This window comes from Podarcis muralis, chromosome 3 (assembly GCF_964188315.1).
Source record: "Podarcis muralis chromosome 3, rPodMur119.hap1.1, whole genome shotgun sequence".
NCBI lineage: Eukaryota > Metazoa > Chordata > Lepidosauria > Squamata > Lacertidae > Podarcis > Podarcis muralis.
Window position 1 is genome coordinate 58,742,551 of NC_135657.1, and position 17,168 is coordinate 58,759,718.

General features: G+C 38.4%; 1 protein-coding gene across 8 annotated transcripts in view; it reads right to left on the bottom strand.

The window, feature by feature from the left end:
• The window catches only part of UTRN (utrophin), a 311,465-nt gene that overhangs the window by 234,326 nt on the left and 59,971 nt on the right, over positions 1-17,168 (bottom strand). For 6 of the 8 annotated variants that reach the window (XM_077925927.1, XM_077925928.1, XM_028723595.2 and 3 more), the window contains exons 11-22: positions 16,747-16,928; positions 16,071-16,221; positions 15,206-15,325; positions 14,558-14,659; positions 10,973-11,080; positions 8,900-9,079; positions 7,745-7,920; positions 6,905-7,028; positions 5,070-5,157; positions 2,918-3,159; positions 2,585-2,765; positions 484-632 (exon numbers count right to left, since the gene is read on the bottom strand). In XM_077925927.1, the coding sequence (XP_077782053.1) occupies positions 484-632; positions 2,585-2,765; positions 2,918-3,159; positions 5,070-5,157; positions 6,905-7,028; positions 7,745-7,920; positions 8,900-9,079; positions 10,973-11,080; positions 14,558-14,659; positions 15,206-15,325; positions 16,071-16,221; positions 16,747-16,928 (1,803 nt within the window). The remainder of the gene's footprint in view (positions 1-483; positions 633-2,584; positions 2,766-2,917; positions 3,160-5,069; positions 5,158-6,904; positions 7,029-7,744; positions 7,921-8,899; positions 9,080-10,972; positions 11,081-14,557; positions 14,660-15,205; positions 15,326-16,070; positions 16,222-16,746; positions 16,929-17,168) is intronic. The other 2 variants (XM_077925924.1, XM_077925926.1) reach the window with 1 other exon arrangement.

Below are 17,168 nucleotides of genomic sequence, written 5' to 3' on the forward strand. Positions count from 1 at the left end.
TGATCTTTGTAAATGCATGGATGCGATGCTATTTTAGGAAAGTTGTGTCCAGTTTTGTGGAACCTATTGTTGTCTAGTTCTTTCGTTCCTTCCCATATGCCCTGCAAGGACATGGGAAGTCTGATTGACTGCTAGGCAAAACAGCTTAGCTAACACTCGCTATTTTGCCTGAAACTATAGAAAAGGAAGCATGCATATTTTGAATGCATCACTCACATTAGGCCTGTGTTTTTCATACATCCACAACTATTTATACAACACAACACATGTTGCTTGTCACACCTATCTTACTGAGCAGCAGTTTTCACATATAAGCCTGTCAAAACTGTGGTAGAAGTCTAATTCTTCTCCGCACCCACCCCCCAATGGTACACACCAATGTTAGTCAGCTTAATTTAAAATGCAATGGCATAAAAAAGCCAAGCTGACTATAGACAGCTGCGTCTGAGTTTAAATTTGCTGAAGTGAAAAAAGGGAACATACCTTTGTCTGCTGCAAGGCTCTCTCAACTTTACTAAAGTCATTCACTGTATTCATGACAGATTGTGCCTTGCTTTCCAAATCATTCAGCTCACCCTTCAGTTTTTTCAAAGCATCCAAATAGTCCTTAGAAGGCTGGCTTTCCAATTCTACTTTCAAAATAAAAACGTAATGGATATGAAATTTTTATTTATTTTTTTTAAAAAGGCATACAGGGCAATTCAACATTCAGTCAGCAGAAGCATTTCAGTTTGCCCCAAAGAATTATATCCTCTCTCCTCTCACCGAATACTGTTCTTGGGGCTCTCCAAACCACCAGAGCTGATTTGTGAGGGAAAAGAGCACCTCACTAGCACACCAGAGTTGTGTTGGCTGTGTTCAGGAGTAAAAGCAAGCCAAAAAATCTTGGCTTAAAACACAATATTGTGTGTGAGATGTATGCAGGTGCACACAGTCCAATTTGCCCCACTTTGCTTCTCCCTTCATGTGACCTGGTTTAAAAAAGGTACCACTGTATCTTTAAATCCCTAATTATGGAATACAGCACTACGGTTATGTTTTTTTTAAAAAAAAATTAATTGAAAAAAGCTTAAGGCAGCAATTGATAAATAACTGATTTTGTATTGCATTTCTGTGTTTGAAAACTGAAGGACAATGGTACAACATTGCACTTCTGAACTAACACTATGTTAAATAATAATATTTATATAATTCTTTTTGCTACTGCAAATTTCTCTGTTGAGGTGCTTCGGTTAAAAAATAAAAAAAGAACCAAATGATTATTCACCACAATATGGATGAAACTGTAATCCCTTTATTGGAGACCGGGAACAGAGCATTAATAGCCTGGCAGAAGCATAACTTGGCAGGAATAGACCAAAGGAGTTCACAAACTATTCTGCCACAATAGTATCTGAGCACATTTTTCTTAAAATACTATGGAATCTTCATTTTTCTCCATTACAAATATACAGTTATTACCTTGTGGGCATAAAATCAAAACTGCATAAAAAATTAAACATCAAACTGACACCAGTTGCCTGTGTATTAATCTGTTAAAAATTTGCTATGCATCCTTAACACACCATGAAGTTCACTTTTCAAGTTTGAAAGAAAGCTATCAGGTCTGGTGGGATAATAAATATAAAGAATCTAAACATTTCATTCCATCAATGGAAAGAGCTTCTGTCAATGGAACTTCGTCATTTACAGAATGGAGCATTTGACTTCAGATCAATACAATACAAAGGAGCACAGGCAAATACTAACTGCATGGAAAAGCTGGGACCTAAAGCAACATTAAGTAGTTGTGTAAGTTTACGTGTATTGAAATTTTGGTTTCACTGGAGTGTTACATTGACACTTACATTTTAAGCGTTTATTGATGATTTTAAGCAGTATTTTTTAAAGTATGGCGTTCATTTAGTTGCCTGAAGCAAATATCTGATCTGGCAGGATATAAATTAAATTATCATAGCAGTAATTTCACTAAAGTCTTCCTGTCCAAGGACAATGAAAGAGAAGACAGTTCCTGTGTTTTTGACATACTGGATGGCTTCATACAGTATACATAAAACTAAGCGCTACTATTTTAGACAGTGATATTTAAATGCTCTCTACATAGACACCCCCCCCCCCATAGCATGAGACTGGTAAGCTGACCTTGAAATAAATAATGCTGAAAGATAAATTTGTCTCTTTAAAATGTTGTTAAGTTATATATGCAGAAACAGCATATACATCTTTTTTACATCTCTGTAGGCAATTCAGTGTTTTCCTGTTTTTCTCTGAACCACCTTCAGAATTAGTGGCATTTATAAATGACCTGCATCCAAAAAGTAGCAATCTAGGCACTGCTTTTATGAAGAAAATGATTTTGTTATATAGCAAGCAGAGAAAACAGAAATTGGGCTTATTCCTTTATGAGGAGCTACAAAATCTATGCCATGCTTCCAGCGAGACTATGTAATTTATACACAGAATCTGTGGTGAACACAAAGCAGCAATTCTAAGGTTTTTGCTACAAGCAAAAAATAGCAATATATTGTAAGCGGGGAAATGGTTTTTTTAAAAAAACACATCCATATGTTAAATAAAAACACACCTTTCTTCACTTGCTGTGACAGACCCTCCAGTTTCTGTTGAACAGACTTGAAGCGATCATTCAAAGACTTTATGTTTTCCTCAGTAAAGTCTGGAGCACCCGGCTGGGATGCAAGGACCTTGCCCTGGGTTTTCAGCTGTTCAATCCAGGGACTCAGACTTAATAGGTCAGCGTGTTCCCTCTGTGAAAGTTAAGTATAAGCGCGCACACACACACACACACACACACACACACACAAGCATTAACATCATTTAAACAACACTGGGTTCCTACCACTGTAGGTTCAGTTTATAATTCCACTTTGTTTATGCATCTCACAATGAACAAGTTTACCTGGCACAACTCCTTTAGAGTTGTTAAAGGTTGCTGTTGCAATGATGGAGCAGAGTTTTCTTTCAGCCATAATTCTTTATCACTCAAAGTCTTATCAAGCTCATCTATTTCCCTAAAATAAATGTTTACTTCATCCTGGCATTGCACTTTTCTTGCAACTTCTTCCAAGTGCCAGCCTGCCCTTTTCCACTCTGCCAACAGTTTCTCAAGGGCATTTGTTACATCTTCAGTAGGAAGCCCTTCTGAACAAGCAAAAGAAATAAAAACTGTTTTGATATGCAGTATTCACCAACACAACGATACATGCTTCTCTTATAAGCTTACTTAGATCAGACTCAATAGTAACAATGGTTTCCTTCTCAATCACTTGCAAACTGTAACATAGGGAATGATTTAAGTTCACCCGCATTCCTTTTTTTAAAAATAAAAATAAAAAATGCTCTTTTTTACAACCATCGCCTGACATTCAGTTTCATTTTAATTGCACAAATCTTCCCCAGCTATCTAGTGAAAAGAAGCATCTCACTAGGAATTCAGCAGTTCATAACTGCGCCTTTTCATGGTAATAGGTATATATTGGTAGGCTAGACAAGAGAGGCAGAGCAGAATCCAAATACAGACGTAATTAACATATGATGGACCTGTTCAAGTATAGATGCCTACAGAATCTCCTCTTGTGTGCCAGCCCTAAGTAAGCTGCTCTGAGTGCCTTAGAGTACCTTGCTCTGAGCACATGGTGTTAGGATATTTCCGTTCCACCTTAAGAGAGAGCAGGCTTGTGAGTCACAGAGTCTGCGTATTTCCTGTTGAGGATGTTTATGTTTGCTGTTTCCTTTCGATTTCAGTCGGTCAGAGTCACTGACTCAGAACGGTCATGTTTTTCCTTTGTTCTGTTCAACGCTAAATAAAGTCTGTAAATTATGCTCTCTTCTGCGGTGCAAGCTTTCTGGCTGTGGTTTCTGCTGATAAAGAACAGTGTGCACAAGCCTGGAATGTGGCAATCTATTTCTGAGGCTTTGTGTCGCTAACTGCTGGATCTGCCTGGCTACGGGAGATCGATGGACGTTCGGCAGCCGGCTTGGGGCCATGATGGACAATATCTCCCTGGCAGTTTCCCAACACATGGGTGGATGAGCATGGCATAAATCCAATAAATGAACATGCCAAGAAGCAAACGGGATGTAATATAAATATGTTCTTCTCCTGTCCCCTTCCACAGGAGATCTGGAGTATGACATCATCATCATTCTCCACCCATCTGGCTGGGTTTCCCCAGACACTATGGGTGGCTTACAGCATATATAAAACACAGTAAAATATCAAACATTAAAAACTTCCCAATACAGGGCTGCATTCAGTTGTCTTCTAAAAGTTATGCAGTTCTTTATCGCCTTGAAATCTGAAGGGAGGGTGTTCCACAGGAAGGGCGCCATTACCGAGAAATGGGCCTTTTCAGTGGCAGTTTCCTGCTTGTGGAATGCTCTCCCCAGAGAAGGCTTGCCTAACACTACCTTTGCCTAGTTTTAGGCACCAGGCAATTTTTTTTCCTACCTGGGCTTTTGGCCCTTGATCTGGGTGATTTTTAAAGTATTTCTGGCCTCTTTTGGTGGGGCAGGATTTGCTAGGCTTGTCTTTTATTTGTATAGATGTCATTTCCATGAATAAAGCGACTGAACAATAGTACCAGTTACAGATAGGTAGCCGTGTTGGTCTGCCATAGTCAAAACAAAAAAAATTCCTTCCAGTAGCACCTTAAAGACCAACTAAGTTAGTTCTTGGTATGAGCTTTCGTGTGCATGCACACTTCTGTGTATCTGAAGAAGTGTGCATGCACACGAAAGCTCATACCAAGAACTAACTTAGTTGATCTTTAAGGTGCTACTGGAAGGAATTTTTTTTGTTTTGAACAATAGTAATAATTCTGGAATTAAGATGGACTATAATCAAGTTATCTTAATAAGAAATCAATGATTTCAACTCACTAACACTAGAATGTCTTTTGAGGTCTTACAGCTTTCAGTGAAGGAGAAACTGGTGCTTTCATAAATTTCAGTTATTGTAATTCTGGTGTTTTTTGTAGCTTCTGGAAACTCAAAGTTTTGACAAGAGCAAGTAACGCAAAGTACTTGCATCATGATATTATTATGATTACCTTTTCTCATTTGGTCCATCAGATTTTCTCCAACCTGATTCAGTTCATTCAATGTTTTCTTTTTTTCAGTCCTTTCTTTTTCTATTGCCTGTTAATAAAAAAATTTAAAAAATTCAACACTGAAAGTAAAAACCTATCTGTTAAAAAAGTAACTGGTTTGGCCTCATAAATTGCCTAGATATGAGTCCACCTAGGAGCCTTCTGTGAGCTCCTAATCCAGTCTTCAAAAGGGTGGAAAGTAAGGGTAATTTATAGTAAAATAACAAATTAATGCTGTAGTTCTATGCATAATTACCTGCAAGTAAGTATCATTCAACAGATACTTATTTATGATTAGGCATGTATAGAACACATTCGATGGGATGAGAATGCTTTAAAGTCAATAGTAACCTATTTTGAAATATTTTCCATGAACATATAAACATAACTATCTATAAATAAATGAGAATGTTTAGGCATTATAGCTCTCCATAATCCTCACATCTTTTCTGGTATCCTCTTGGGCCTTTTGTCTGCATCCCCATTCTTTATTTATCATTTTCTACATTTTAGTCCTCCAGATTAGATACAGTGGTATCTTGGGTTAAGTACTTAATTCGTTCCAGAGGTCTGTTCTTAACCTGAAACTGTTCTTAACCTGAGGTACACTTTAGCAAATGGGGCCTCCCGCCACGCCGCCGCTATGGGATTTCTGTTCTCATCCTGAAGTTCCACTTTCCTCCTCGTTCTTAACACGAGGTAATATTTCTGGGTTAGCGGAGTCTGTAACTTGAAGCGTATGTAACCTGAAGCATATGTAACCTGAGCTACCATTTCAAAGAAAACTTCTCTATCTTATTGGACCCATGCTGCCATACAGAGAAATCATGCTGGCACAGGCTTTAGATCAAGTCTTTGCAAAGTAACATGATACAGAACATGGACTGAAAGCTCTTCCGGTTCATGGAAAAAGAGTATATTAAGAAAGGCAAGTATCAAATCCACTAACTGTGCCTTCTGAATAATCCTGAACATAAAAATGGTTGCAACAAGTAGCTTGACACTTCTCTGGCAGCATTCTAGTATGTAGCCTTTTACAAGGACATCTGTTATATTAAACTATAGAATTTAGCAATGATCCAGATAAGAGACATAAAGTTTTATCAAGGATCAAAGCAAACCAAAAAATACTTTTAAATTCTCAGGCACAATGCATTCCAAGGCTTAAGGGGGGAAGGGGGAGAAACTCCCCATGAGTCATACAATTTTATTCTGTCTGACAATGTGTGAAATCTATTTCATATGGGATGTACTTTCAGGTTTCTCTGTGGTGGTGTAATTAATTAAGCTATTTAAAGTTAACTTACACGGGCATTAACAAGACTCCAATTATCTAAGCCACAGAATACTTTGATCTCTGGTCTTCACAGGGTATGTGGAAAGGTTATTAGATGCCTCTCTGGGCTGAAATCAAGACTTTGCCATGGTTCTCAGTTTTACAGAAATATCAGGGGAGAATTCCTGCTGGGTCCATTTCTAAGAATAAATTGTCTTTAAAATGTGCTACAACTCACAATGTGCAGCTTCCTCTTCTAAAACGAAAATGGAAAATAGTATGAGGAGGGGAAAAGGAAAGGAAATGCCCATTAAAGCTCTAAGGATGTCCTGCCACAACTTCAACAGTATTGTTTATAACCAGTATAGAGGACTGAACCTTGGCCAAACTCTAAAGATTTTTAATAATGGAACTTAATCCACAGGAAGCTGCCAGATCAGACTCTACCCCCAACTGTCAGCAAGCTTAAGCTGACAAAATAACCTTTTCAGTGAAAATGCCTCCCCGTTTCTCACTTTACCTTCAGTTTCTCTTTCATGTCTGAAGTCTCTCTCATCTTCCTGTACTCTTTGATCTCTATGGCCTGAATGGCAGCTTTTGATTTCAAAATCCAGTTCAACAGCTCAGCAATTTCAGAATCAAGCCTAGTATAAGAGATTAAATAATATTTTCTTATATTTCTTCTCCATTCAGTTATCATCTTTTTATCTTAAAATGCAACCCTCAGTCTACCCTGAAGTAACATGTTCATGCACATAAAATGTTTTCTAGCGTAGTCTTGAATGCTTGAAGAATCCTCAGATTTTACCAGATCGGCAATATAGCACTCGCCTGGCTTCCTGTGCCAAACTGTAGTGATCTCTAAGGAAAGAGGGGCAAAATAACTGTTGCTTCATGCACTCTCTATCACTTGTACCTAGAGTCAGACCAGCCTAGAGAGGGCAGATGAAGCAACTGCTACAATGACTTGCTGTGTTTCCCTGACCTAGAGCAAAACAGTGGACTGTGAATGGTTGCTGCACCTGCTCGCACACTTGCTGATTTTCTCTCAGCAGAAGAAATGAGCTGCAGTACTTTGAGACCAAAAGGAGCCACACACAGGGCAGCAGTGGAGAAGAGTGGGGAACAACAAACATTTACTGTACATGCGCTGAGCAGCCTACCCACCCAAATACCCATCCTTCTATCCTTATTTGCAAGACTGCAAATAATTTTTCATACAGAGTTCTAAATAGGACAAAAAAGAAACCAACAGCAGTATTTTACAACGCTGCTTTTTTTTACCATGCACTGTGTGAAAATGAGGCAACTCATTGCCTCTTGATTGAGAAAACACAACTACAATGAAAAAAAATCTCACTTTTTCTTTGCTTCAGTATCAAGGCAGGCTTGTCTTTTCTTTGATGGAGGTAGAGGTGGAACAAATTCTTCCTCTTTGGGATGTTTAACTGTTCTTTGCTCTTTAAAAAGGACGGTTTCTGTGATTACTTTCTGTGAAATCTGGGCTGGTTCAGCATTTGCAACTGCCTGAGTAACCTTAAGGGGTAAATTGAACAGGACATCAATGTTGATAGAACGAAATTATACAATATGCCATCTTTGTACAAGAGATAAATGCAGCTAATAATAACAGTAACACTAATCACTTTAGATATGATTCAGATGAAGTTAAGTGGTTTTAGACCAATTAATTTCACTGAGAACATTAAGCATGTGATTTACTGCCTTCCACTGGTTTTGAAGGAACTTAAACAGCAGCTTCATTCATTTTTTTATCCTGGCTCTCCCCTCTGAAGAGCTCAGGGTTGGATAAATGGTCACACATTAGCCTTTTATCCTTATAACAACATGAGGTTAGTTATCCTGAGAGACGGTAACTGGGTCAAGGTCACACAGTCACTGTCCAGCCCATCACTGACTCTACACTGGTCCAGAATCATCTTTATAAGTCAAGATGCAAACAAGCTTCATGCAGCCACATGTAGCCACTTCACTCCTCTCTTTGCTTGCAAACAAACCAAGAGGTCTAGTTTAACCTTAGCTTCCAATTATGTCCAGACTGGAAAACTACGGTTAATAGCTTCCAAAAAGCTAGGAGACAAAGCAATTGACAAATAAAGTTTGCTTAAGTGCAGTAGATGTGAGGTTTGCTCAATCTGTTTATTAAACTGAGATATGATCATATTGCTTGTGATTTTTTAAAGGATGCTTCTGGGACACTTCATAGTCTGTTTTGCACAGTACTATTTTGAATTACTCAGCCAACTCACTATTCAACTTGTCTCTAAATCAAGTGCAGATTAGAATTAGACCTTCCGATTTTCTAATCAGATTAGAAATCAAGCCTGAAAAGGACCGATTTACTTCCTCCCCCCTGCCCCTCCTTTTTTATTTTAAACACCTTTAAGAAAAGACCTTCAGGCTTCTTTATTAGTTTTACTTTTATAGGTCAACATTCATGTATCAGTGAAAGACATTTGGAACGTGTAAAGGGATAGTAATATTTTTATGGTACCTGAGTGGAGTAATCCTCAAGTTTCTGAACTAAACTGTCCCACTTCTGTGTTAGTTCTTCCAGATCGCTGTCAATTTTCTTCAGTGCCTTCTTGTTGTTGAGAAGTTGTGCCACATCCTGGGACACCTCATTCAGCTGTTCTAATGTTCGACGCTTCATTTCCATATCTTCTTTGAGAACCTGACATTGTGAAACAAGAGCAGCCATTCCCTTTTAAAGGCACAATTCTGCTCAAATTTCCCAGGCTAATAAAGTATATTCTTAGAAAATAAAATTGTGAAAATGTCCATAATAGTTTTGCTGGTAGTTTTTTTTTTATATACATTTGCTAAAATACTATGCCTGTTCAGGTATTCAGTATCTATGTACCATCTCTGTGAAAAAGCCAGCAGGCATGCCCTTGACATGTGTACTAGTCACACCCACCTCAGCCAAATTATGATTAGCAACACAGAATCATAGAACTGTAGAGGTGGAAGGAACCCCGTAGGTCATCTAGTCCAACCCCCTGCAAAAATGCAGGAATCTCAACTAAAGCACCCATGACAGATGGCCATCCAACCTCTGCTTTAAAACCTCCAATGAAGGAGAATCAACATACTCCCAGGAGAGTCAGGATTACCTGAAGGGGGCGCTGCTTCTCCATGCCTAAAGTCTCAACTGGGAGAGGAACCCTGATTGGTCAGCATTTCAGTCCCCATGCTGAAAACCTTACACTACGACTAATACCAATTGTGCATTATAGCCAGGGTTGTGACCAGCATGTGATGCATCATGGAGCCCTGTGCATTTCCACTGGCCCCTTCACACTCTGTACCCATAAGCTTTAGTTTCACTGAAAACTGGGAAGAGCCTTGACTAGCATTCACATATGAAGCTATTGTCAAGATTCAGAAGTCCTAAGGCATATACAGAAATTTTGAAGCATTTGTGGAGCTTTGCACGTGACAAGGGGCTTCTCCATTTACTTCATCACTGAGAACAATATTACACAGTCTCCCTTTTACTTTCCCCCTTGAAGTAAAAGGGAAATTGCTTGCTTGAGTGAAAGCTGCAGCCACTTCAAAAACCAAGAAAGCTCAAGATCATGATTTGTGTATACAACAGACTGGGCTGAGGAACCTGTGGCCCTCCAGATGTCGCTACACTCTAAATCCCATCAGATCAAGCCAGCATGGCCAACAATCAGGGGTGATAGGAGTTGGTGTTGAGCAACATCTCACAAGTCACAAGTTCTCCATTCCTGCAACAGAATTACTAGGTACTTATCTACTGCTGTATCACATAGTCTTAAGGAGGACCTTCTCCCATATCAATTTGCCCATGCATTAAGATTAGAGGATGCCCTCCATTTTCCATCTTTAGGAGAAGCACATCATGTATGTATAAAAGATAGGAGCTTCTTTCTCATATGTCCTCAGCTGTAGACAGAGGTACTCTTGGCACCAACAATGTATGTTCTTTAGAACCAGATTAAAACATTTTCTATTCGCCCAGGCATTTTAAGTTATGTTACTTTCAGCTGGTTGAGTGGTTTTATGCCTCTTAATTTTATTGTATTGCTGGTTCTGTTACGTAATGCAAATAATGTAAGGTACTGGTAGATTTTTAAATATCTTTGCAAATTTCCATCATTCACCTGAACACTGTAATTCAGGCATTCTAGTATGTTTCATTCTCATATCTCCTTTGAGAATCTGGTGGTGAGACCACAGTATCCACAAGAATTTATCTTGGACTACTGCCTTTATACTTGCTTTTCAATAAGCACCATTTTCAATGTGTACACTCTCTAGCACATTTGTATGAACTGAACAGTCACATGCTTTTCACAAAATAGCATGTTGTGATTTTCACACTGCATTCTTCAGCTATGAGTGAAACCCACAAGTATTAACCGATGTCTTTGGAAAGTAATTTGAAAACTTGGTAGACCATGAAATTAGCACTAGGATGAAACAAGGATGATACTCTAGCACTGAAGAAAATGCCCAATTGACAATAGGGAGTAGAACAGGATGAAACATTTAGGGTTTTAATGCTATTTCCAAATGCAAACCAAGTAATACTCACTGCCAGCTTTCGAACATTCACACCAAGCTCTTTTTGATCTTTGAAGTTGCTTGTTTGCACTTGGTTTAAACCATCTTCTTTCTCAATTAGCCAGGCTTTCAATAAACACTGCACAAGAGACAACACATTTAAAAAAAACAAAACACACCAAGAGAATATTTACACAATTCCCCTGCATTTTATTTTTATTTATTAATTTGTATACCGCCCTTCATCCATAGATCTCAGGGCAATTCACCACATAAAAATACAATATTAAAACACAAAATACATTATGAAAACAGTAACAAAAGGGGGGAAACCAATAACCCCCTCTCCCTCCCACAAACACATTTAAAAGGGTTGTAAGATATTTAGGATGTTAATCAGCCAAAGGCTGGTTGAAGAACTTTTTTGCCTGGTGCCTAAAGGTGTATAAGGAAGGTGCCAGCCAAACCTCCCTGGGGAGAGCATTTCATAAATGGGGAGCCACTGCAGAAAAGCCTTGTTCTCATGTTGCCACCCTCCAGACTTTCCATGGAAGAGGCACACAAATAAGGTCTCAGATGGTGATCTCAGGGTCTGGCTAGGTTCATATGGAGAGAGACGGTCCTTGAGGTACTGCAGTTCTGAGCCATTTGAGGCTATATTTTGTTAATCATTTTCATCATTGTACCTTAATTGCAACACTAGATTCAAAATTAATTAAATTAATTAACTAGACTCAAAATTAATTAAATCTACCCGGGGAGATTATTTTGTAACTTTTTAGTATCCATAGCAGATATTTTTCCTCACTTCTATAATGGCATGTTTAGAAGACAATATTTAGTTCTGCAAACCAAGAACCAACTCAAAGGGTCATAGCTGTCCTATTCTATCTACTCAGCAAGCAACAAATTTTGTCCTTAAAGAACCAAGGCAGAAACTAAGCCTCCCACTCCAATCACTGAAGTAAGTAATCCATCAAATGTATCTATTAGTGTTCTTTATTGGGACTGGACTATTTCATAGAAAGAGCTAGTATTAGTAATCCTAGTAAGAGCTACACTCAGTTACAGAAAGGAACTAAGACACAACTTTTTGCATTCTTGTGAAAAATCACACAAGTTTCTTCAAACAGAATATTTTATACTGAACAGACCATACCCTCCAACATTTCTCTGATGAAAATAGGGACGCCCCATTCCATATTGATAATTTTACTATTTCTACCCCACACATCTTACTGGGTGGCTCTAGCCACTCTGGACAGATTCCAACATATATAAAAACATAATAAAACATTAAACATTAAACAAACTTCCCTATACGGGATTGCCTTCAGATGGCTCAGGGGTGAGATAACTCCATACCCTCCAATATTTCTCCAATGAAAATAGGGACATACTAGGGAAAAATGGAACATTCCGGGATCAAATCAGAAACCTGGACAGCTTCTCTAAATCAAGGACGTCCCTGGAAAATAGGGGCACTTGGAGAGTCTATCAGACTTATAAATATGAACAACTGAGCTTTGCTAACAGCTGCCAAAATACATTTCCTTTAAAAAACCCCAGAAAGGCTATAATTATCACTGAGTAAAGAAGTTAAGTGGCAGTGTTTGAAGATAATTTTCCCGAATGATTTAACATTTGCTGACTTTACAATCTACCTCCCCAAAAACATCAAGGGCACTATACATCCTAAGGTATCTCTTTGCTGTTCATCCATTCAACTAGAAAACCTCAGCCAATGAGTTGTTTCAATTATTTTTTCACCACTAACAAATCATTTTAAAAGATCTACACAACACTGTTGGGGCATACAGTGAAGCAATTTGCCTGTATGTTGTTGTTTTTAGAAATAGCTTGCATAAACTGGAGAAGCTGGTAATTAAGGGGATTTTGAAGTGCAAATGCTGCCCAAGGCTCTTTGGGGAAATAACAGGGCAGAAATGCAATGAAAGAAACAGGACTCAAGATAAGACTATGCAGACAAAGGCAATCTGAGTTACCCAGAGGTGATGGTGTCACTAATGGTGTCCCTTGACCTTTAATTTTCTTCTATACAAGTAAAGGATTTGTGTTCATTTCAGTTGGGACTTAGAATACTGCTCTTGTGGATAATGGCAAGGGCAAAACCTGCCTTCTGCAACCAACACTGACTCACCCAGTCCTCTATGATTGGTAATACACACACTAGCCTTTGAAATCTATAAGACCACCTCTCTAGAAAGAAAGAGGAACAACAGTAGAGGATTACATCTGTTATTTTATCCTATTATATTAATCTCAAATGGGATTAATTTAATCTGATTAATTTAGCAGTTTGATCCAAATGTGATCCATAACGGGGCCAACTGCATACAGAGAAGAGGCCACAATCATATGGATACAGTGATTACTCAGCCCCAGTCTACTAAAATTAATAATGCTCAGCTACTTCCCTTTAGTTAAATTTGTCACTGGTCATAAAACATACTGTTTGTAACATACTGGATACTGTTTATATATATATTAGCTTGATTTATACTCTGGGATACAAGTAGGCAAATTACTCCCCATCTCTCACCCATAATGTAGATGACTAGTCACTGACAGCAAACAAAGCAGCGAGGTTTAGCAATGAAGGTTGTTGCACTATGAGCTTATAAATCCTTCTTAACGCATTATACTTAAAGTTCACACCCAGGAAGGACCTGTATCTATATACAATAAAAATCACTTCTATTGTTCGGGGGAGGGGGGGAATCATAAATGAAACAAACATGCTTTCCCCCAATAGCGAATTTTATTTAAGCACATCCACAAACAATGGAATACTGTACTGCAAAAGCCAAGGGGTCCATGCCCAGATACAAATAAAACTTGTAGCAGCTTGGGCCCAAGTATCCCTGATGGTGCATTTTTTATCGCACCACTCATAATGGCAGCTGACAACTGGCCTGAGATCTATATCTGAAGAACTGAAAGGCTATAATTTTAGTATTTAATTTTATGTAACAAGTTTCCCCCCCTAAAAAAGCAGTTTGAACTAAAGAAACACAATTTATTTTAATACTCTTTTACATGAGTTTAAGGGCGTTCCTGAAAACTTGTACAATAGCCTAACTCTCTTTCCCCATAACTGTCTCAATCGTAACATGGCCTTATAAATAATTACATAAAAATTACATTAAAATGTAAGAAGAGTCGAAAGGCCTATTTATGCACACCTTTCTGTTCTCAAAGTGGCCAGCCAGATACGTATGGGAAGCCTGCAAGCAGGACATGAATGCAACAGTATTCTCCCCACTCATGTTTCCTAGCAACTAATAAGAGTTTGAATTTGTCTAATTGCCTTTCAAAACTTTTCAAGTTGGTGACCTTTGTTACATTTTATGGTACTGAATTCCAAAGTTTAACTATGCGCTGGTGAAAATGTATTGCTTTTTTCCAGTTCTGAATCTTCCAAAATATTTCAGCTTCACTGAATGACCTCAGGTTCTGTCAGCAATATAGACTGGTAACAGACCAGTCCATAACAAATTGAATGAATACCTTTGGGTAGGAATACAAGCAAGTTCAGAAAGCTGATTTACTCTTTTTAAAAATAAGTACACTGGAGAAAATAAACAAGTTTTACCTGCTCTTCCAATAGCTCCTGCCATAAGATATTGAGCTCCTGTAGTTTGAGCCACCGTTCCTCAGTCCAGCGACAAACTGCTGTCCATCGTTCACCAAGCACCTGCAGACAATTAAAGAAATTTCTGAAACCATGCATTCCCCTTTGAAAGCAGATGGAAAATACAAACATATAGGGTGGGATTTAGCTAATGAGTCCCAGCAGCAGAAGCCATGCACAATGGGGCTACACCCCCTTTTCTTCCTTTGGCATTATGTATGCCAAATATTATGTATGCCATTATGTATTGGCATCATGTATGCCAAATATGTATGCACATATTTTTCTTTAAAGTAAGTTGCTTGAAGACTTTCAGGTGACAAGCATCTAATAAGTCTACTAAATAAATAAATAAATAAATAAATAAATAAATAAAGTAAGTCTAATAAATAAATGTTGCTTGCTTGCCTGGAGGACAGAGAGCATTGGGTGAATGTGTGTAGAAAGAAACCTACAGTACAAAGGTAAGATTCATATTCATTGCTCCATCTAGGTTTGCCCTGCCCACCACTGGCATGTGGGCCCCCATAAGGAGATGTGGCCCTTTGGCTGAAAAATGTTCCACATTTTTCCCACGCAGAGAATTATTAAATCAAGAAATCCACTCACCTGCAATTGATCTTCTAGGATAGCTGTGGCACTTTCACCACTGTTTTCGTCAACAATGACCACCATGTGAGTCAATGAGTTTACTTTAACCTGCTCTGCTTCAAGATCATTTTGTAGCCCCTGAAAGCGTTGATTAAATTGTTACGAAGACCAGACATAACACCGTATTGTTTTGCTAGTGCCAGCTGCTTGGTTTTGTTTAAGCAAATATTTTCCTAATGAGCCACGACTGTTTAGCCACAACCACTCTAAACAACCTCTGCTGCTTCTGGCCACATCCCACACAATATGTATAGTAACAAAATTATTTTCACCAATGCAACCTTATCTTGCATATGTGCTCATTAAGTCATTTCTTGCAAGTGAAGATCCCCACATTCATTTGATATGTCTAGTCACATGAAAATGCTAGCTTAGTGCTCTGGGCCACATTGAAGAGTGGGTGGCAGGAAGAACAACATTTCCTCTGTAGCAACACTTTTGGGTGCTTAAAAATACACCTCTCCTCAGAAAAAGCACTGTGTCAAAAGGAATATTCACACATACCCCAGAACTACTGAGTAATATTACACAAGATCAGTCATATGAAAAATCCCCTAAGTTCTATCCAGAAGTTTTAATGGCAACACTCAATGCTCCACAAAGTTTCAAGGAAGCCAAGAAGTAAAATGTACTTCCAAAAAAATACAGTTCCTGAACTTCACTATACATGGCACAATGCCACAGTACACATGAAGGTCTAAATCTTATTTTAAAAGATTAGTTTCTATATTAACAATTCCATCCAAAGGGAACCAGGAAATCTGAGCTGTTGCAGACTATTTTTTCACTCTATCATGCTTATTACAGTAAGGGGTAAAAATACTTTATGTTCATCCATCTGCTGTTGAAAGGACTCCAAGTCTTCAGCGAAGCACTGAGATTCCATCTTTTGAATGCGTCCTTCTGTAACAGTCAACCAGTCGGACAGCTGCTGCAGTTGTTTCTTCTGTAGCTCCATCAATACATCATGGAGGCTGATCATGTCAAAAACACAACAAATTATTTTTAATGTCACTTTAAAAATGAGATTTGATATTAAAGTAACAGTGCAATCCTCAGAAGTGAGTCCCACTGTGTTCCTTAGGTCTTACTCATAAGTAAGTACTCAAAAGATTGCAGCCTACATGAGTTGGTCAAAAGAAAAGCAACATGTTTGGAAACTGGGCCTGAAAATCTAGTCACATTTATTAGGAACTATGTTTTAAAGCAACACATAAGCCTGTATTGAACACAGAATCTGAAATACTACATTTTTATACAAAGATCCACAGTTTAGTTTTGTGTTCATGTTAGTGTCTTGGGCGCAAAAATATTCACTACTTTATTTCCTTTTTCCTGAGCTCATTTAGATGTGCTTCAAGGCTGAATTTAGTGTTGAGATGCATTAAGTTTATTTTAAAAACTGTTCAGTCCGCAAGGGGTTGGGTCGGAGGGGTTGACACATAACGTGTCCCACTGGAACTGGAATCTAGTCTGTGCATGTTTAGGGTGTCACTCACTGGGACTGCCGATCCATACTGTCTACTCTGAGAGCCTCCCATCTGGAATTCAGCAACGACATTTGTTCCTGGATTTCACTTTCCTCCTCCTCTGAAAGATTGCCCTGGGCTAGCAATTGATTGCCAGCCTGCAGCACACTACCCACACTGCTCTGGTGCGCTGTCAACTCCATCATAAAAGCCTAGGAAAAAAGATTAAAACAAGTCAGATCAATCTGATCTCTCGCCTCGCCATGGATAATTTTAATAACTGCGTGGAATTTACAAGACTTTTAATAAACAGCAAATTGGAAATTGGAACACCACAGAAAAGGCTAGGATCAATAAAGAAACAAGCAAAAAAAAAAAAAGATGCTAAGGTGTTTCTCTCTTCATCAGGAAGCTAAAAATACAAATAAAATAATCAAATCAACAGTGTGATT